Genomic DNA, 22,067 nt, shown 5'->3' with positions numbered 1-22,067 from the left:
GAGTTCTAATTCTAGATACAAGACATACCTAAGTCTAGTTCCTTTGAGAAAGCAAGGGTTAGATATGATAAATGACAACCCAAGTTTTAGTCTAGGAAGAAGGGACATGTTTGAGAAGGAAGGTACCTTGGTGTCAGGATATTCTTTAATACTAGGAAGGGGGGGGGGGGGAACTGAGGAAGTCGTGGTTGTTAACCATTAGCCATGGTGCTGATGCTATAACCATGCCAGTAATATTAGCATTACCTTTGGTGGAATGTCTTCTTCCTGTCGTAACCAAGAACTTCTGTCAAACTTCTCAATGCGAGTGGGGAGAGGAGGATTTTCAGAGGTGGGATCGGAGTTCTGGCGCGGCATCTCCACGCGGTGAGAGGTCACGTTCAGAGCCTCCTGAAACCCAGACAGGCCCTTTGTGGGCTGCTCATGCACTGACTGGGAGGCGGTCAAAGCAGGTCCCTGCGATTTTACAGATACCAGCTGGGGGATCTAGGTACAAACCAACAGCAGAGGTGCATTATGAAGAGCAAAAGAACCAAAAAATCAAATATAATTGCATTTGAAAATATTAACCTAGTGGAATTAAGATCCAAAGTATTTTCGGGAATACCATTTTTGTGTGGTAACTATATAGATATTCTCAATGCAGCATGCTTTAAACAACTTTCTAGAACCTTCTATGTAGAGCAATGCATGGGGCTGACCCATGGTTTGTAGTAAGAAGTAAACTGGCTTAGTTGGAACTGCTAGGAAGTCAGTAGAGTCACATGATAACTATCTTTATTGAACATTTGTCGACTGGGTAATACAAGAGAAGTGCTTATAAAATGTAATATTACAAACTTCTTCCCCTAAAATCTCTGCCATTGACTTTAGAGAGCATGGTTGCTCTGTAAAACACACGGTTGCTTTAAACTTCTTATTTGTTCAATTCTTTATCAAGGGTTGTGTGGATTTGATGGGTCCTTTGCCTGAATCTAGGTTAATTTCTTAGGCATTCAGTACATTGTATTATTTATTCTAATGCCCAGTAAGACGAAGGAAAGATTGTACCTGGGGGTCTACCGGCCTGAGCATGGGTGGTGTCCGAGCAGGCTGGACCCCACTAATGCTAAAGGATTCCGACCTTGGGGGCAGGTTGGGGTCAGATATCCTGTTGGCAACCTTGTGTGGCATGGCAGGCGAACTCTGCCGGTTGAGCCGTGACCGTTCTTCTACCTGGGAGCCAAAGAAAAAGAGAAAAGAGCTTCACTGGTTAAAAGTTGGTTCATATGCCAGAAGGATTTTCTGTAGTCACCTGTATGGCCACTTTCCTATCCTCTCTCATCAGTCCAAAGGGCCCAAACTTTCCATTTCTGCTCTGCAGTAAGCATTTGTAGTGCATGCCTATAATCCTAGCTACTCTGGAAACAGAGGCAAGAGGGTTGTGGTTCAAAGCTAGTGTGGGCAAAGGTTTGGAGACCCCATCTCAAAAACAAACTGGGCATGGTGGTGTGTAAACCTGTAATCCCAGCTACTTGGGAGGTGAGGTAGGAGGATGGATGTCTAGGGGCCAGACATGGGAAGGTTAGTGTGAGACTGTCTGAAAAACAAAGTGAAAAGACTGGAGGCATGAATCAAATGGAAAAGCACTTGCCTAGCAAGGGTGACATCATGCATTCCATCCCTAATACTAAGAGGGGAAAAAAAGAATTTGCAAGAATGCACCCACCACCATCAGATCAAACACTTGTAGTTACAAAAATGCAGAGCCCTTGAACCATTCTCCATGGATTACCCATTATCTTGTGCTGTTTCACCAGGTAGGAATCCAAATGGTTAGTTTATCTTGCACTGATTACAGTAATATCTTGCTGACTGGTTACAAAGCGTTGGGGTCAGCCCCAGGGAACAGTTTGCACCCTAGATAATGAAAGGGAACTGCAGCCTGGGGAGAAGAACAACTTGCACTGGTGTGACTCAGGGGCCAGGGAGGGGAAGAGTCTGGGGCAGGCTGGTGGGAGGGGAAGGGCTGGCAAGGGAGAGGGGCACTTGCTTGGGAGAGGCTTGTGGGCGTTGGCAGCTGCCTGCTTGATGAGCTTGGCCTGTCTCTCTCACACTTCCTATATCATTTTCTGTTTGTCTCTTCCGGGCTCTTTCTTTTCTATTGTCTTCCTGCTCCCTAAAATACATTGCTGCTCCTCCCCCTTTCCATTCCCAGCCAGGACTTGACTGCCTTGCTCTCCCATCTCCTTCCCCACACATGTTCTTTCTGCTTCCTCCCTCCTCTCTCTTCTCATTTGCTTTATAGGGTCTGTCTCAGCCCAAAGCAGGTAACAGATCCCAGACCCTTCACAGGGGAGGCTTACAGGAAAACAGGTGAGAATGGTTGTCAGTACAATTTTCAGAAAAGACAGTTGTTGAAGACAAGTTTAAGGAGACATTTAGTTGTACATTTGAAGACACAATGGAAGGTCTAATGTAACTCTCATGAGGTCTGTGATTTTTCTTCCAGACTCTTTTTTCTTTTGCCAGTACCAGGGATTGAACTCAAGATGTTATGCTTTTTATGTTCACTTGACTGGCTGGTGTTTTACCCCTTGAGCTATGCCTCCAGCCTAACTTTTTGCCAGCTGTTTTGGAGATGGGAGTCTTGTGGGCTTTCTTGTCTGGGTTAGCCTTAGACTATGATACTCCAGCTCCTGAGCAACTAACTAGGATTACAAGTATAAGCCACTGGTGCCCAAGTCAGCCCCATCTTGTCGTGTCCTATATTTCTTCAGTCAGCTTGTCTGTAGGGCTTCCCAAACCTGCCAGGGCAATGTCACCACCCTCCCTACCCTGAAACCAATCAGAGCGACCCCTTAATTATCCTCTGCTAACGCAGGATTCAGATTTCTCTCAGTATTTTTAGCAGCAGCTACAAGTTTTAATTCATTTTACTTCCTGGCTTGAAATACAAGTTCAAAAGCACTATATTCTTCTCCATCCTTCTTATACAGAACAAATCATTTAAAAAAAGAAAACAACCAGCAACTGTCATATTAATCTCCAGTATAACCCACAGGATAGGAACCAGTCCTTCTGCCTCTCCTGAGGGGCTACTCCAACATCTGTCCCCCACCATGGCTGTGTAGTCTGTGTACAACAGGCATTGAGTTGACTTTAGTTTTGAAATGCCACATCCTGGAAGTCCACCAGGTATTGCAAAAAGCCAGGACTAGAAACCCAGGTATGTATACTGGATGGCTGCATGAGCACCAAGCATGACGGCAGCAATGATTACTCAGCTGCTGCACTGAGCAAAATAACAGTCACCTTTGAGAAAGGCCCGAGACGTGCAACAGGCCTGCAAAGATAGTGCCAGACAAACTAGACCACGACAGGCCAGGCACAGCTCAGCTCTGCAAACTCCAGATCCCTTGAAAAGAAGGTGATGGTGCTGGGCCACTGGGATTGATCACAAATTCCCCATTTTCTTACTTGGCAGTGATATTTTAATAGAAAAATGGCACGGCAAAGCACTCTTCACTCTCTGAACTCCGACTTTCTACGCATTCATGTTTCAGTTCCAGAACCCAAGAGATCAGAGGGCAGATAAGCACCCGCTCTCTACACTCCAGCTCCTTGTTGTTCCCAAATTCGAAAACGAAGTGTATTTAGGGAGTAAAGAATACCATGAGTCTGTCTCCACTTGCAATGTCCTAAAATACATGGTGCAAACAAACAGTTGTTAAACTCTGTAAATTGTATCAAGATGGGTCCAAGATGCTGACATTTCCTGGGTTAAAGTTTGTCCAAACAAATTTGAAAATCTATGAAATGGCTGTAACAACAACACATCTGGCTACACAGATTGTTTCAAGACAATCCTGTTCTAAAGTCCTTTAGGAAGGGGTACTGCCCAAGTCATTGCACCCAAGGATCGCCTTAAATCCTGCAGTGAAGATAGCAAGTCAGACACCGGAGTGGGGCTTCACAGAGAAAAAGCTGCATGGGGTATTGGGAATATTTTGATACTAGGCAAAGGCCTATAACCTGATTTATGACAATCTACTGAACAGAGGGAAAAATGATACATGAGACAAGAAAGTTTTTCCCATTCCCAGAGTAAGTATATGTGATTAAAAACTGTTGACACAACTGAGATATGTTTTAATCTACCTGAAGGTATTTAAAAAAAAAAAGTCTAGTAGCAAAGTTCTAACCTCCCACTCCCAAGAAGATGCAAAATCCCAGAAACACCACCCCAAATGGGCATTCTAGAAACATCTAATACAGTGTCACACCCAAACATCTGCTCCTAAGGGTTTGTAGTTGAAGGAATTACCAGGGAATGCAAAGGATAATATTAGAAGAGACAGACAAGTTTCAATATCAAAGCAGTCTTACTTATTAAAAAAATCATTTGGCAGGCTGGGAATGTGGCTTAGTGGTAGAGTGCTTGCCTAGCATGCTTGAAGCCCTGGGTTCAATTCCTCAGTAGCACATAAACAAAAAAAGCCAAAAGTGGCGCTGTGGCTCAAGTAGCAGAGCACTAGGTCTTGAGTAAAAGATGCTCAGGGATAGAGCTCAGGCCCTGAGTTCAAGCCCCAGGACTGGGGGAAAAAAATCATTTGGGGGCTGAAAATCTGAAGCAATTAGTCTGCTCATAAGCAGTGAGGCCCTAAGTTTAAACTCCATATCACCCTCCCACAATCATTTTAATGTGTAAACTAAAATAACCTTTGAAAGACTGAATCACCTTTGCAAAGTTATATACAGGGAGAAAGAAAAAAACTAATGTCAGAAATAAAACCTGCTCCATGCAGGAATGTGTGGTCCACTGGGTGTTGTAGGAGTGCTGTCTAAGGCTACAGAGATACAGAAAAACTCCTCAACTGCAGAAAAGCTAAAAGTGAATCTGGTCATTACAGGAATCACAAAACATTCAAATTAATCAAAAATACATTTCAACAACTATAGAGATACAACCAGTAACAGTTGCCAAATTGTTGTGCACATTTGAAAGGTACACATTTGTAGTTTATAATGTCTTGTGCTTCACAATAATGAGTTTCTCTTGAGAACTTCAAAATAAATTTACAGAAGTATGTTCAAAAATGTTAAGATTAAAAGTATATTTACCATATATTACCATATTGGTGCATTCTAATGATGTTTTATATGATGTTATTTCATTGGGTCGATGTCAACTTTAAGAGACTGAATTAACTTAATTACTGAATTAAACATAATTGTGTGGGCTCCTTTTATTCTCCCAACTGAATAAAATAGTTTGGTTCTTGGGTTTTGTAGCAATGCTGAACAAAGAGGAAGAAATGACTGAATAACTTTGAAATGCTCATTGGCTACTCTGACCCTGAGTTCATGGGAAGAGATGAGTCACATGGTTCTTTAGAACAGGGAGATGGTTGTGAGCCAGATGGATGAGCCGGACCGGGGGGGGGGGGGCCTCATCTCTGGGGCACCTTTGAGCATAGGGGAGCTCTCATGCCCATGGAATGCTTGAAATGCAATCCTAGACTACTTCCCCAAGAATCACTTTCAGTCAGCATTCCAGAAAAAATAGTATAGATCCTGTTTGAATGCAGCAAGAACTGAAAAGTAATGAAGCAAATCCGTAATAGGCTGTGATGGGACGAAATTAGTGCTTATTTATCACTTAGGTGGGTGAGGAAAGGGAAATAAAAGAGACAGGCTACAAAGGCTCTGGAAATAAAAGTCAAGACGTGTTGGTTATATTTTATTTGCAGGTGCACAGTGCCTGCTGGTGATTGCCATGTGTACATTCATTATTGTTGTAAAGCAGAAAGCTACAACCCAGGAAAGTGAGAAGATTTGTCAGAAGGTAGAGGAACCTGACCTCCAACATTTCCTCACCATTTCCTTCCAGGTTGCCTTTAGGTTAAATCTTAAGAAACATAAGCAGAAGCAGAGGTACTAGAGGAGAAATGAAAACTTTCTAAATGATCACTTCAGAGCCTCATATATGTATAAAAGGAAAAAGGAAACCATGTCAGTATAGAGTATAGAATTCATAGTGTGGAAGGGGGATTTATATCCAGGCATTTCAAAACCTCAGTGGGGCGATGAGAAGTAAAGAGATGTTGACCAGATTGTTTGTCAAAGTAAACTACAACTAAATGACTGGTATGCACTGGAACGAGAGGGAGGAGAGAGCACCTGATGGAGTGTTAAAAAAAAACTGAAATACAGTCTCAGGCAACACACACGTAAACAGCATTTTTTTTTTTTTTTTGCCAGTCCTGGGCCTTGGACTCAGGGCCTGAGCACTGTCCCTGGCTTCTTCCCGCTCAAGGCTAGCACTCTGCCACTTGAGCCACAGCGCCGCTTCTGGCCGTTTTCTGTATATGTGGTGCTGGGGAATCGAACCTAGGGCCTCGTGTATCCGAGGCAGGCACTCTTGCCACTAGGCTATATCCCCAGCCCCCATGTAAACAGCATTTTGTTCCTGTTATGTACTGGAGCATTTTTAAAATTAGGCAGGGGAGCAAGTATAGAATCTACAGCACTGTCTGCTGGGCTCAGACAGTCACATGACATTTTAAGGTAAAGGGAAAAGAAAAAAAAAGGTTCCCTATTATCCAAAAAGTGAAAAATGTGCTCTAAATGTTCAACAGAACATTGTTGATGCTTTCACAGAACAACCACTACTCCATCCAGTCAGAAGTGGTAGAGAATTTGAATGGGATGTGTGCCTCCCCATCCTTCCAGTGCGAGACAGTCATGTTCCTGGCTGGCTGAATTTGAGCATTAAAGCCAATGCATCATTCAAAACCGACAGAATACTCCGTCAAAAAAGGGCAATGAAGAGCTCAACAAGATTTGCAAATCATCAAATATTTTCATTTGTTCTAACTGCATCCAACACTAATGACTAAGATAATGAGAAATGCAGTACACACAGCTGATTTATAAAATGAAGATGCAAACAACACAGGATAAAATATTGCTGATGAAAAATTGATTTGGAGAAGAAGAGAAAGTGTGGGTGGAAAAGTAATCAAAGAAACAGCAAAGATCTTGACAGGAGGTAGAGAGCTGTTGGGAAACAAATGTGTGAAGAGGAGAGATTGCAGTGGTAGAAGATGGCTGAGTGGCGTCTTCCTTGGTGCATGGACGGGAGTACCCAGGCTCTATATCATAGAAGACATGCAGGTAGTCACCCTGCCCACTCCTCCCTGGAGAAGATGCTTCTACACTGTCAGAGGACACATTTGGAAAGGAAAACAGGACCTTTTCATCCTTCTTCCAGGAAGAGTTCAATCATGTTTAAAAAAAAATACAGTTGAGCTATTGATAAACTATAATTTCTGTTTATATCTGTAGTTTTATAATATGTATACTGGTTTGGCTACTCTGAGCTCTCCTTTCTTTCCTAGTGTTGGAAGGGGACTCTGTAGGTAATGCTTTAGTAGAAAAGCTTGTATATTACTAATAAGAAACATTAAATGATCAAGAAAAGGATCTTCATATTCATTTTTGTGCCTGATTTAAGTGGGTGTTAAACCCTAAGAGAGAATTTATTGTTCTTATTTGTACAACAGTTGTTCCAGTTCCCATATCAGCAGTCACTCTTTTTACCACTTAGACTTAGGAATCTATTTCAAGGATAGACCAAGGGTTAGTAGGAAGCTAGATTATGTTAGCCAGTCCTAGGAGGAGAGGACTAAACATGAAATCCCTGTAGAAATTTCCCTACAGATGTCAGGAAATGCAGAAGCCCAAAGGAAGAGCACCAGCTGCTGAGAAGCCGGGGACCTTGGAAGATGTCACACACTGCAGGTGGCTTACACTTGTGGGGAGACCCTCTATCAGGAGTGCTGGATGACAAAGCCACGTTCGTGGATTGCATGTCCCATCACTGACTTGCCTTTATAATGAGAAGCCTGGCCAGGAAGCACAGGGGACTTAAGAGGTCTAGAAATTGGCTTTGATGACATGGGCAGAGACTTGTGCTCAAGAATGCCAGTGTGCTTGGAAACTGGGAACTAGTTCTGAAGAGAGAGGGTAGGCCAGGAAATCAAATGACAGGGACAAATAGCAACCAGAGAACAGTGAACTCAAAATGGGCAAGTTCAAATCAGACCAGGCTGGGTAGAGAAGGAAGGAAGGAAAACGGCTCCATGCTTCCCCCTCTGCTGGCGCTGTTGTGTGTGAGCTAGCTGCTTCGGGGAAAGGAGCTCAGAGACGCCCTGTCAGTCTGAGTGGCAAGGAAGACAGGCGTTAACCACTGCACATGGTCCAAATAGATTTTAGATTTTTAAACTAGCTCATCAAGAGCCAGTTTCCTCTAAACTCTTCCTTTGTGGCTGACCAAATGAAAGGTAATTACTTTGGAAATACTGTGAAATACAAGGAACCTCGGGTCCTGAAAAAAAAAAAAAAGCTACATGCACAAGCCTGAGGCCTATGTGCTCTGGCACCATAGTAAACAAGGTAGTGTTTGTGACATGAGTGACAGCATCCTGCCCATCGGGATGCATTCTTCTAAAGAAGAGACAGGAAAAGTCTTCACGCCACGAATTCTTCAGGATTCTGATAAGGGAAAAGATGTTTTTCTACTTCCTGCATTGCTTATAAAAACATACTGTCTCCTCAAGGACAAATACATACACAAACCCACAAAAACCCCATGTGAAGTAAGACACCTTACTATTTCTCTGCAGAAATGACATTACAGTTCCTCTAGAAGCAAGGTGAGCATCCTGCAGTGAACCCCGTATTTCCCACAGGCTGCCGTGCATGGCCGCCCTGGCTCGCTCACCTCCTTGGCCCAGGCAGGCTTCTCACTGGGACTCATCCCCTCTTTGTAATGGTACAGCGGCTTCTTCTCCAGGGGCCTCTGCTCCTGCCGCTGATGCTGAAGGGACACCAAATAGTCCCTTTCTTGCTTTAGTTGTCTCTGCAGCCTTTCTGCTTGTCTCTGTTCTTCCAGTTGTTTGCGCTTATACTCCTGCCCAAGTCGTGGGAAAAAAAGAGTAGAGAAATGTTGAGATGGCCGCAAGAAGCCCCTCGTACTGCAGTGAAGCATGCTAAAGAGGCAGGTTAGTGCGAGTTGACAAAGGAACTCACATACTAACAGGACTATAGGACAATACCAGCGGTGCATACAATTAAGTCCAGGCCTGTGTTAGTACCCCCAAAGAAAATGCCACTTAGTGAAATCACGCTTGTTTTAGTGGCCACCCTGCAGAACATCACCATGAGTGCCTTGTCCCTGATGCCCTGCAGGATGATGGCAACCATGCCATCTTTGCATGGTCAGCACACAGTCCCTATAAGGAGCCATTCCCTTCCTGTTGCAGGAATGAAATCATTGCAACAAGTATAATTAGACACACAACTAAATAAACAGCCAGAGATAGCACCTAAATTATCTTGTATTAATAAAACTTGGCCCAACAAAAGCAAGTTTATGTACCAGCTAAAATCACCAGAATGTGTTTGAATAAAAGGTTCAATAAAAAAAGAGACACAGCAAGAAGCCCATTAAGAGAATGCTATAGTAATAATAAAGAAGCACTTCAAGTGGCCACTGCATGAGCGGGGAGCATGAAATGTTCCCATCCTAAGGCAAAGCTAAGAGTCTGCAAGAAAAATATGACCACTGAGCCAAGTGGTGAATTTTACCATGACTGTATTCCAGAGTGTTGCAAATGGCCTTCAAAATTACTCTGCAATAAACACAGTGGGTCTCAAAAGCAGTCTGAACTTACAGTAAGGCTGGATTTGTGTTAGGCTTGTATAAAAGATAGGGCCAACAAAATGCATAACAATTGTATTAAATGTATATATGCTGGGCAGGAAATATATTTGAGTATCTATGCAATTCTGAGGTTCACAAGGCCTGGTGGACCCCTAGTTTTTTTTATTTTGCCAGCATTGGGGCTTGAACTAGGGACCTCACATTCTTTTTTGCTCAAATCTGGCATTCTGCTACTTGATCTAAAACTCCCATTTCCAGCTTTTTGGTGGTTAGTTGGAAATAAGGGTCTCTGGACTTTTCTGCCTGGGATGGCTTCGAACTGTGATCCTCAGATCTCAGCCTCCTGAGTCGCTAGGATGACAGGTGTGAGCCGCCTGTATCTGGCGACTCCTCCTTTGGAACTGTCATGTTTGGAGGAAGAGACAAATGCATGCACATGCACACTCACACACACACACTAAACAGAGCAGGGTAGCAGGCTTGAGGCTTTCCCATTACCAGAAGTAGAGCTTGTTCATGCAGTAGCTGCTGCTGTAAGATCTCTAACTGTCTTTGCTCCTCCTCTAACTGCCGCCTGATGTATTCCTGCAGAGAGAGGCAGCAGAGAATTTGGAAGAACAGGAAGGAAAAGAAAGAAATTTCAAAGGAGACAAGACCTGCCTGAGCAGGAGGAAAGGAAGGAGAGGAGCCAAACACCCAACACCTCCTCACCAAACAGGAAGACTGAGTCACACCAAAGCCACACCGTTCAATGGAGTCAAAAGCACAGGCCTGGGGCTGGGCGGGGGCTCAGGATTTTACGCTTACTACTTTACTTGGTCTTAATAAACACAGATGCATTTTAAAAAGCTTTTCATCCGGGGCTTCGCCCTATGGAGGACTCTCTAGAATTAACAGTGCTAGGAAGTCGGGAGCCCGGGGCAGGGCGCCGTGCAGACCGTCCTGCAGCTCCAGTGGCTGACGGCGGAGTCTGGCAGGCATTGGGGCTCAGAGCCTCGGAGGCCACAGGCTGCAGGGCATGGCTCATTTTCAGCCTCCCTGCGAGCTTCCGATGGGAGACCAGGGCAGGCATCTGGAGTGGGCGCAGGCGTGCCAGCGGCCTCTGGCCTGGGCAAGGAAGCAGGCTCCACGGGCGTTGCCAAGGTTGTGCATTTGACTTTTTGAACAGGTGAAGGAATGCAAACCTTAAAGGAGCAGTGGGAGAGGTGACCCACTCCCGAGCTGCGCCGCGGAGCTGGAGTTCACGAGACAGCGCCACGCGCGCGCACGCGCACTCTACCTGCTCGTGCTCCGCGCGCCTCCGCTCCTCCTCCCGCCGCATCTGCTCCTCGTAGTGCCGGCGCTGCTCCCTCTCCTGCTGCTTGCGAAGCTCCTTCTCTCGCCTTTGTTGCTGTGGGCAGCAAGCAGACAACCATGATGGCAATGGACATGGATGCAATGGGCCGGGGGACCCGCAGGGAGCAGCTCTTCAGGAGAGAGGCCTAAACCCCCAGAGCCTGCTCTCCTGGGCTGGGGGAGGGGGCCACCATGGGCAGGGAGGAGATGACAGGAAGAAACCCAGGGTCCTGTCCAGCACTGCCGTGCCCCATGCAGTGCATTCACACCGGAAGTTCCGGTGGAGTCTATTCCCATGCTCTCAGTGCAGGGCTAGGAAACAGCAGTGGCTTCGTGGGCTACTTTCTGAGGTCATGACTCCGTGAGGTTTATGTCATTCCATCCCTTGGTCCCAGCCTTTCAGAGCTGGAGAATGTGAGAAGCGCAGCAGGGAAGGGGGTGACCAGAGGCCGAGGTGAACAGAGCTCCCGCTGCCGCTTGCTTCTGGAGCGTTCATTCACAATTTTCACTTCAACCTCTCACTCAGGTAGGAACTTGAATTAGGCCAGACCTTTTAGAACAACACATGTACCATCCATAAAGGAAAATGTTAACCAATTAAGACTTTATATGAAAAGTTTTTGTTTTTCAAAGACAATAAGAAAGTGAAAATAAGCTACAAACAGGTAGGAAAAAAATATTTGTGGGTGATATATCTGATAAAGAACTAATTTAAAGAATAAATTCCAACTAGGGCTCAATTATAAGACAACCCAGTCATATGATTAGACTACACATTTCAGCAGATCCTATTCAGGGAGAGTAAGTGAGAACATGGAAAAGTGGTCAACATCATCAATCACTGTGACAAACTAAGACCACAATGTTGTCATAGTATATAACCATGAAAAGAATTACCAAAAAGGTAGATAAGTGTTGATTAGAATGTGAAAAATTATTATGTGCTTTATCTTCATCACAAAACCTTCTGAAATAAGTCTTATCCTTCCCATTTTGTAGGTGCAAAATGGGGCACAGGGAGCCTGTTCAAGGTCATCTGCCTCTTCAAGGTCGTGCCCAGTAAGGACTTCAAAACAAGCAATGTGTCGCCAGCATTAAGCTCAATTATTACAACAGATGAAGGAGAAAGAGGAGTGATAGGTCAGAAGTGATGCTAGTTCTTTATTCTCTCAAAAAAGAGTTTAGGAGACGTTACCCTAAGTCACATGGCTATAGCAACCAACGGTGCTCAAGGGTTAGAACCATTCCTCATCTCTAGAGCGTTTAGAGCCTTTTCTAGTTGTTCCAGTGACAGTGGAACATAACCAACATTTGCACAAGGAATCTGCTTTTGTTCTCATAACTCCATGTAAATTCTCTTTGTTTTTATGTATCCAAAGATCCTATATAAAGGACCTGCCTCACCCCCTAGGCCCATTCTTTCTATGTATCGAAAGATGGAATATGAAGGATTGACCCCTACCCTATTGTCCCAGGCACATACGGGCACTAGGCAAAACCCAGGTATACACAGACTGGCTTTGTTATGCAGGCAGGGCAATTCACATAGGCCCAGCTGTAACCAGTCCTTTGTGGGCCCAAAGGAAAAGCCACCAACTTGCTAGACCTAGTTGCTTTTTCACTAACCTCTGCCTCCTTGCTCAGACCCCATGTAAGCCTGGCCCCCAATTCACCCCCTCCCATAACCTCCAAATCCAGGGAAGGTCTGGCCCCTTGCTGTTCCTCAATAAACAGTCCTCACCTGTTGACGACTGAGTCCGGCCTATTCCTTTTCTCCTCCATTTTCCTAACAAGGGCTAGAAATGCAAAATAGCCTGCAACATTGATTGCACAATTCAAAGTGTTTTCCTATACATGTCCACAGCATCTGTTTTCAGAACGGCTGCAGACCCTTTGTGTCAGATCTCTGTAGCAGCACTGGACTTCTTACTCCTCATGTGTGAGCTCCAGAGGGGAAAGAGCAGAGGCCCCATTCTAAATGACACCTTACTGCATTGCCACGAAAGCTCATGCTTTCTGCCAGGACCGACTGGGCTGTGACCATGTCACATTGACAAGCCAGCTCTGCACAACCGAGAATGAGAGAACTTTCGTACAAATCTCTCTGTCACAGTCCTTGCTAAGCTAACCACAGACACTCAAAACACGCAGAACCCTGCCAGGAGGCCTTCCTGATGTAGCTCTCACCATGGCCCACATTTGGTGCCTTGCAGTAACCTCTGAGCCTTGGGAGAGATGTTGTCTTTTGAGACTCAACATCTGTCATTTCCAGATTGACAGCTGCTGTCCATCTTAAAATTGTAGGCAAGGGGTGGCCACCAGCTTCATGAAGCAACTCATGTGACCAGACTTGCATGTTCAGAAGGCCTCAGACAGCTCTGGGAAAGGGTAAGACGAAGCTGAAAGGAAGCAGGGTGAGATCTCCCTACGGATCTAAGCATGAAATCAGGGCACTGGCAACATAGCAAAGGCAGGCTGAGTCTCCGTGCGTCCCTGTTCCCAGTGGAGACACAGCCAAAGGACAAAAGGGCAAAAGCATCCAGATTTCCAGTCACCCTTAACAGGGCTGGCATGGATGTCAGGCTTGAAGTAGGAAGGCAGAATTTGGTGACAATGGGTGTGTGACAGTGGGGGGAGGGGCAGTTCTTGGCCAAGGGGCATACTGGATAGTGTGACAGAGAAAAGCACAAAAAGCTTGGACATGTTGGTTCCAGACAAGCAATTATTTGTTTTACAGAAAAATAATTCAGGAGGATACAAGGCAATATCATTATCAGAGGAACTGACTGACTAATTTGGATTATAGACTCAAAACAGAGACATTTCCAACACTCAACCAAGGAGACTCAGTGCCAACACAGTGAATAAAATAATTATGTGTACAGATCAGGATCCTGGCAGGAAATAGCCTTCATTTAGCTAGCATTTCAAGGTTTTTTGTTTTTTAGTCCAACTACCAGTCTCTTCCTTGAGGAAAAAGAAAATCAACTGTTCGAAGATAATAGTTGATTTCTTATGTGAAGGGGTAGTACATTTTCAACCCTTGTGCCAGGAATCAATACTGTTTGAAAATTACATGCCACTCAGGTCCCCATGCGAGGCGTGGATGGTATTGATTACCACGCAGGGGAGTCTGCGCTTCCCAAGCACTCCGCAGTTTCTGAGAAAGACACTCAAAGTGACTGCTAATTAATAATGACCTCATTCAGATCAGCCACTGCTAACACGCGGAGGCATCTGCCAGGGCTTTGCTTCCTGTGGCGAGGCTGGAAGAGTAAATGGTTTCCCCAGCCTCTGAGGGCACCCTGCCACTTTCCAGCTGCTGCATCCCAACGCTGATGCCTTCCCTGAGAGAATGTTTTCTCTCTCCTCCTGTGCGTGGGCCTGTTGAGGGGACATATCAAAACATGTCAAGGAAAGACCAAGTCCTTGGCCTCCAGCAGACACCTTTGCAAAGCTTGGTGACTCTTGCTAGAAGCAACTCTTCGAGGGCAATGCTGCTTGATTCCTTCACTGCCCTCCACCTCGCATGCAGGCCTGGTAGCCAGCAGGTGCACAGAAGTGTTGAACTCAACAGAAGCAGAAACTTGGGGCAAAGGAAGATAAAACAGTCGTCTCTTCATTTTTTGGTAGCATTTTCCATCCTATCAGATCTTCTGGCTTATGTATATCCTGTCTAATAGAATAGGTTTTTTGAGTGTGGCTCACCAACTGGGCACTCTAGACTGAAAACTATCTCCTGCTCTTCTCACACTGGGTTTGAGGCCACAGATACCAGTTGCATTTAGTGTACACTGCGTAAACAATGTAAGGAGCAAAAGCCTTGCAGAACTTGACACCAGACCTCTGCTCTTCTCTGTCCTTTGTAAAGACAACCCTCACAGGCCAGAATGTTCTTTTCTGTTGAGCCCATACACAGCTCGGAATGTTCTTCTAAAAGGTAAGTCATGTACAACTGACATGATGCTAATTTTCCATCTTAGGAAAGGTATGGGAATAAAATGAAGGTGCTAAGACTCTAAGCTAGAAGGAATGGGAAGGGGAAGCTCAAATAACTATTTTAGATTATATTCAAGCTATGCATAATGATACAGTTGAGATTTCTAAGAAGCAGCAGCAGCAGCAGCCAAAATGACCAATAAACACATGAACTGCTCCATATCCCTGGCCATAAAGGCAATGCAAATCAAAACAAGACTGAGATGCCATCTCACCCCAGTAAGAATGGCCAGCACGAAGAACAACAAAAGATAGTGGGGGGGGGGGGAGGGTTGTGAGGCAGAGGAGGAGAAGGAAACCTATTACATGCATTGTTGGTAGACATGTAAAGTAGTGCAACCAAAAAACTAAATGTAGAATCACCCTGCAATCCAGCCATACCACTCTTGGGCATTTGCCAGAACATCCCAGGTCAGGATATGGCAAAGACACTTGCACATCCATGTTCGCTACTGCACCATTCCCAAGTTACAGAAACAGCCCAGATGCCCTGCAATGGAGGAGAGGGTCAAGAACATATATACACACAACAGATTTCTCATCTGTTAGATTCTTATGTAATTTGCAGGGAAATGGATGGACCTAGAAACAAAAACATGCCAAGTGACACCAGGCTCAGAGAGACAAATGGTGTATGTTTTCTCTCATATGTGGAAGCTAGATGTAGAGTACAAACATGCATGATACCACATACAGGGCTCAATGCCAGCACACACGAACTGAATAAAGGACAGTATACTTAGGGGAGGAGTCCAAGGGTGTAACTTCTCTGAACAAAGAATGTACTCTATCAAAATGAATACCAGAATGTGGAAACATATTTGGGGGGGCACAGGAATAGAGTGAGGAAGGATGAGCAACTGCAGCCATTATATTCAGCGTGCATTATGCAAAGAATGCACTAAGTAACTTAAGTGGGGGGGGAGGGAGAACATGGAAGAGGTGACACTGTGTGCATAACAACTTCTGGAACTGAAACTTCTTCGTACATCCACTTAATAAAAAATTATACTGCCAGGCTGGGAATGTGGCTTAGTGGTAGAGTGCTTGCCTTGCATGCATGAAGCCCTGGGTTTCATTTCTCAGCACCACATATATAGAAAAAGCCAGAAGTGGCGCTGTGGCTCAAGTGGTAGAGTGCTAGCCTTGGGCAAAAAGAAGCCAGGACAGTGCTCAGGCCCTGAGTTCAAGCCCCAGGACTGGCAAAAAAAAAAAAAAAGATACTGTCAAAAGTATTGCTTCAACCAACTATGCTAAAACTTTTGGAATGTCTACACCTGATTTTTGGGAGGCATTGTCAGAAGTTATATATACCTTAAAATCATCAGGCCTTCAGTGAACTCTTAAAAGTAACTTTTTCCGTGGTTGGGAAAGGACTAACAGTATCTACCCTTTGAGTTTGTTACCTTAGAACTAAACTAGTATATTTTAGCCAGAGCCTGTTATTGTTGCTGTTGTTTTTTTTTTGTTTTTGTTTTTGTTTGGCTGGTACAGGAGTTTGAACTCAGGGCCTCATGCTTACTTAGCTGGTGCTCTACTACTTGAGCCATGTCTCCATCTCATCATGTGTCACAGGAGACTCTCTTTCCAAAATAACGAGCAAGATCAAATGTCAAATGCTCTGGATATCAGCCTCCTAGAGCTGGGATTAAGGCATGAGCCACTGGTGTCAGGCTCAGAACCTGTTGTTTTATTACTGACAGGGTTATAATGGTCATGGAGGGCACTAAATGAAAATGTGGTGTCTTGAATATTTTTACACAATTTTGTGAAAGCCATCTTTCTATCAGAGAGAAGATTGCCCATCTCTGAGGTCAGTTTGATCCATTCCTCTGACTTAAAGATCTTTCAAAAGCTAAAGAGATAGAATGCTAACTGCAAGTTGAAACAAATACACAAGTTACTAATATCAGTGCCCAATCAGCTCTGAAGTGATGACTATAGTATTGGCTATCCAGAAGTGGGGATTAGGAAGATCACAGGCCAAGGTCATTTGGGGAAAAGGTTATTAGTGACCCATCTTAGCCAATAAGAAGCTGGCATGCACCCGGGAGCCCACGGAAGGCACTGAACCCTAGGCAGGTGGGTTATCCTCTCAGGCTGTTCCAAGATGGGCAAGGGCCCATCTGAGAAACAATCCCCCCCCCCCAGACACACATTCTAGACAGAATCAAACATTGCTCTGACTCCCACCACCTCCAGGGTCTCATTCCTTCCTCATCACACTGTGACACTGAGCAAAACAATTTTTCCTCATCTAGAACAAGAAACAGGAATGCTTATAGCACTGAACAGCATAGAAGAGGGCCTCTGTGAACTCTCCCCAGTATTGAACTGACTCACCTTAACTGAGTTTAATCAAGGTCCTGTTACTGGCCCAAACCTGAATCTGCTCTACACCACTTAGTTGGACACAAGGCACATTTACATAGGAATACTGACACTGATTAGAACTTAGGCAAGCCACGTGGCTCCCCGCAAATAGCAAAGGACGCACATTCCCTCAGAAGCCACTGGTGGGAGGTGACATGTGAGATCACCAAAGACAAAGGCGCCGGCCTCACAGGCCCGGAAGAATGCAAAATTTAGGTACTGTGCAGTCAAGACCCCAGAAACCCAATCAGTCACACAGGGCGGACAAGGCTGGTGAGGCGGCGGCAGCAGGACACAGGAGTCCCTAGAGGCGGGGACTGCCATGATTAAAGGCTGTACCGTGCTTACTATCTCTTTGTCTTCTCTACTGAGCTCAAGGGCAAGGGAAAAGGAGCCAAAGCTGGTACAACAGACCAGTGCCTGGTATCCACATGTGTTTGTGCTGAGAAGGACCAGTCCCCTACACTATCACCCCCAGAAGAGGACAGGCGGACCTCCTTCCACGCCAGCCTGGGCCCTGGGTACTTTGTGGGTGCAGGCGTGAGCCACCAGCCCTCGGTTGCTCAGGAAGCTTTAACTTTCGGTGGAAGACTATAGGAGTGCAGGCCAGGTAAGGGATAGAGAAAAGCTCACTGAGCGGTGCCTCGAAGATTGAGCTCGGCAGTTGGGTCCCTGGACTTAAACCCTGCTTGATTCCCAAGCTGTGTGACTTTTAGCCAGGCACTGACCTCTCCCGGACGCAGCTGCCTTATCTCTAGAGTGGGAGTTATTATTACTAGCATTAAACAAGACACTTCAACTAACAGGTTACACAGAGTGCCTGGCATACAGGCATACACTGCTTCAGAATCACTAGAAATTACTAGCTGAGTAACTTGAATACATGTACAAAGCTCAAGCAAGCCGGGAACTGTGGCTCAGGCCTGTAAACCTAGCTTCTTAGGAGGCTGAGAGCTGAAGATTGCAGTTCAAAGCCAGCTCAAGCTGACACATCCAAGTGAATCTAACCTCCAATTCACTACTAAAACCTGGAAGTGGCGGTGTGGCTTAAGTGGAAGAGTGCTAGCTATGAGTGAAAAAGTACAGCAAGAGCTTAGTAAGGCTTGAGTCCAAATCCCAGTACTGGTGAAAAGAAAGAGAAAATGTGTGGGGGCAGGAGGCCTAACAGGACAGCACAGGAGGCCTCCAGTCGCCCGGTGGTGGTAGGAGGTGCAGATGCTGTGCATTGCTGCACTGTGGCTCAGGACTCCCAGCACGTCCTCCCCTCCTCACTGCGACCAGCCGGTCCTGCTCCTGGGAAGGCTTCTGCCCTCCAGCACCCAGGCTTCTTCCAACACCTGGTGAATCTGGGCGCACCGGCCAGTGCAGGAAGGCTGCAGACTTCCACTCAAGGCCCATGCTCCACACTGGCAACACTGTACACTTCTGAGTAAATATGGCGGGTGGTTTACAAGGGTATACGGATGTTTTAAGTGAAATGCGGTAGATTCCAGGGAGATCTCAAATAGTGTAATTCCTTAGAAAAGCAAAGTTCAGCAAAATATGCCAGGAAGCCAGTACTCAAAAGGGGTGGGGTAGGGTCAAGGAGAAAGGGATAGAGGAGTGAAAAGAGGGAGAATACAGTCAAGAGTCCAATGTATATCTCACAGAATGAAGGGGAGGGATGGGTGAGAATGTTGAAAGAGTTGACACTGCTCAAGATGTATTATATTCATAAACTGCTTTGTTAAGTAAGGAAAAAAAGATCACAAAGAAGTCATGTTAGCACATAATCAGATGATGAATATTACAAGTCACGAAGAATACAGTCTCCAAGAAGTGAATCTGTTCACATCTTGACCTTGGACTTCCAGTACTGTAAGTAATAACTCACTCTGCTTTTCAAGCCACTCAATCCATGGGATTTTATCATAAGAGCTAGAGCTAATGGAGCCACCTACATTTATTCTTTAATTATATTATCATTTCAAAGAAAGAAATTCACTTAGTCTTACACAGGACAGTACTTTATCCCCCTCTGCCACTCAAGGAAGCCTGTGCTTCGCCAGGCGGAGCAAGGAGGCCTGGGAGGTGTGCTCAAGTCCTGGACCAGGGCTGGAACTGAGGTCTATAGGGCCACACGGGCATGGCCTGATACAGGACGTGCACACACGAAGGATAGCCTGCTGCTCACGGCTGGTCTTGCCCACTGGCTGGAGGACAGACCCTGGGCATGAAGAGTGTGTGGGAAAGGACTCTGAGGTGCTGTTCTCAGTGTTCAGGAGAGAATCAGTAGTCAGGCCCTGCTCTTTCCATATTCTGCCTGCCTTTCCATCATAGTCTAGTAAATGCTAGTACTGCATCTCTCCACTTTTGACTCATTCATTCATTTATTAATAAACTCACCCACTCTGCCAATACTTCAGAGGCACTTATATATGCAAGACACTGGTCTGAGCACTAGAAACCCCGGGGAACAGGAGAGGGAAGACCTGGCATCTCCTGGAGTCTTACGCTGGAGTAGGTGGGGAGATAGGAACATATACGGGGTGTGTTTGATGGTGGTCAGACCCATGTCACAGTAACAAAGTAGGGAAAGGCAATAGAACATTCTGGAGGGGAGGGAGGGCTGCAGTCATATGTGAGGCCTCCACAGAAGGTAATACATAATGGAGACTTAGAGGGGTGCGGGTCGCTCATCTACATTCCAGATGTGACCCTATGACCATCACAGTCAAGGTGAGAAAAAGCATCTTTTCTATCACAGCTGTTTGCTTCCTTTCTGTTCCTCTTTCCGGAATGCTTTTCCTGAAGGGTTCCTGCTTTGGCCAGGGGGCTTGGCTACTGTTAATTACATTTTACTTCTATACCTTCTTTTCCTGAGCACTTTAAGAAGCTCCTTGAGTTTTAGAGGCATCCTGTTAGTGAAGCCACACCCCCTTGCAGGTTGTGAGCCTGAGCTCAGCCAATGGGAGCCGAGGGGCGGGGCCTGCTGAGCTAGGGATCAAAAGGGAGCAGCCTGCAGGCTCAGGGCTGGCGGGCCAGAGCCTGCCCCAGTGGCCCGCGGGTGTGACCAGGTGCCGGGGTGCGCACGCGCGCTCGGGGGCGGCCTCACCCCGTCCTCACCTCCTCCAGCCGCCGGCGCTGCTCCTTCTGCTCCTCGATGCGCTTCTGGCGCTCGGCCAGCAGCTGCCGCTTGTGCTCCTCGTTCTCGCGCTGCTGCTGCTCCAGCTGCTGGCGCCGCAGGGCCTCCGAGCGCTCCTTGTTGGCCAGCTGCAGCCGCAGGAAGTCCCGCCGCAGGGTGGACTCTCCCGGCAGGTTCAGAATGGAGCTGCGGGGCGGGAAGAGCCGTCAGGATCGCCGCCAAGGCGAGCCCCGGCAAGGGCAGGTGCGCCCGGAGAAAGGTCCCCCCAAACACCTGACAGCCCTTCCGGTGTGACCCGCACCCCACCACCGCACCCCAGCGCACGAGGATGGCTGTCACCCTAGTGACCCAGACTTCTCGCCCATTAACCAACGAAAGCGGGAAGAGGAGTTGTGGCTCAAGTGGTAGAGCGCTAGTCGCGCGTGGAAAAGCTCTGGGGGGCGGGGGGGGGCTGCTGTACTGAGGGCGCACAGGCACCCTCGCCCACCTCCCCCTCGACGGCTCACCCTCTGTTCTGGGTGGGGAGGACAGAGGTCAGGATGCTACTGCTGAGGACCCAAGTCAGGGAGGAGAAAATGCCTGCGGGGAGGTCAATGCTCCAATCAAGGTCAATGCTCAGTCAAGGTCAACCAGGGCTAGGGTCAGAACTCAAGTTTGCTACATCCAAGGAATTCAGGGCTCACAGAGCTGTGGGACCACAGCCAGAGTTTAATAGTCTGTGTGTGTGTGTGTGTGTGTGTGTGTGTGTGTGTGTGTGTGTGTGTGAAGGGGGGAGAGACGGAAGGAGGGAAAGGGAGAATCTAAACAAATTTCATCAGCTTCACTAGTAGTTAGTGCAGCCCCAGCCCAATCTAACTGCAGGGTACAGGTTATACAGCTAGAAGCCTATAAAGCTATAGGCTTTTTGGTTCCATGTAGCCACCTACATGGAAAATGGCTTCTTCTAGAAACTTCCATATGGAACACATTTATTAAGCTCATATTTACCAACATCTACTATGTGACTGGTGACCTGATATGATAGGTTCTAGGATACAGCAGGTGCCAGATAAATTCCTACTCCAGAATTATTTTCTTGTGGAGAGCAAGACCAAAAAGAAAATCATTAAAAATAATAAAAATGTCAGGTATTCAAATGCTCTATAAAAGTCAGTGTGTCACACAGCTTAAAAGCAGCAGTGAGGTCAGGTGCTGGTGGCTCACGCCCGTAATCCTGGCTACTCAGGAGGCTGAGATCTGAGGATTGCAGTTCAAAGCCAGCCCAGGCAGGAGAGTCCATGAGGCTCTTATCTGCAGTTAAACACCAGAAAGCCAGAAGTGGAGCTGTGGCTCAAAGTGGTTGAGTGCTAACCTTGAGCAAAAAAGCTCAAGGAGAGTGCCCAGGCCCCAAGTTCAAGCCCCAGGACAGGCACACATACACACAGAGAAAAAGCAGCAATGACAGGGCGTGTGTCAGGATTAAGACTATAAATGGGCTAGGCAGGAGGAATGTTCTAGGCATAGGGAAAAGCAAATTTGAGCTCACTG

At 46.2% G+C, this 22,067-nt stretch overlaps 1 protein-coding gene across 7 annotated transcripts in view; it reads right to left on the bottom strand.

Moving 5' to 3' along the window:
* Positions 1–22,067, bottom strand: part of Tnik (TRAF2 and NCK interacting kinase) — a 371,845-nt gene that overhangs the window by 61,996 nt on the left and 287,782 nt on the right. For 4 of the 7 annotated variants that reach the window (XM_048347119.1, XM_048347122.1, XM_048347120.1 and 1 more), the window contains exons 12-17: positions 20,522–20,726; positions 10,989–11,099; positions 10,208–10,294; positions 8,768–8,956; positions 1,051–1,215; positions 247–486 (exon numbers count right to left, since the gene is read on the bottom strand). In XM_048347119.1, coding sequence (XP_048203076.1) covers positions 247–486; positions 1,051–1,215; positions 8,768–8,956; positions 10,208–10,294; positions 10,989–11,099; positions 20,522–20,726 — 997 coding nt within the window. The remainder of the gene's footprint in view (positions 1–246; positions 487–1,050; positions 1,216–8,767; positions 8,957–10,207; positions 10,295–10,988; positions 11,100–20,521; positions 20,727–22,067) is intronic. The other 3 variants (XM_048347123.1, XM_048347125.1, XM_048347126.1) reach the window with 1 other exon arrangement.

This window comes from Perognathus longimembris, chromosome 5, assembly GCF_023159225.1.
Source record: "Perognathus longimembris pacificus isolate PPM17 chromosome 5, ASM2315922v1, whole genome shotgun sequence".
Classification (NCBI taxonomy): Eukaryota; Metazoa; Chordata; class Mammalia; order Rodentia; family Heteromyidae; genus Perognathus; species Perognathus longimembris.
This window is presented reverse-complemented; position numbering and strand designations above follow the sequence as displayed.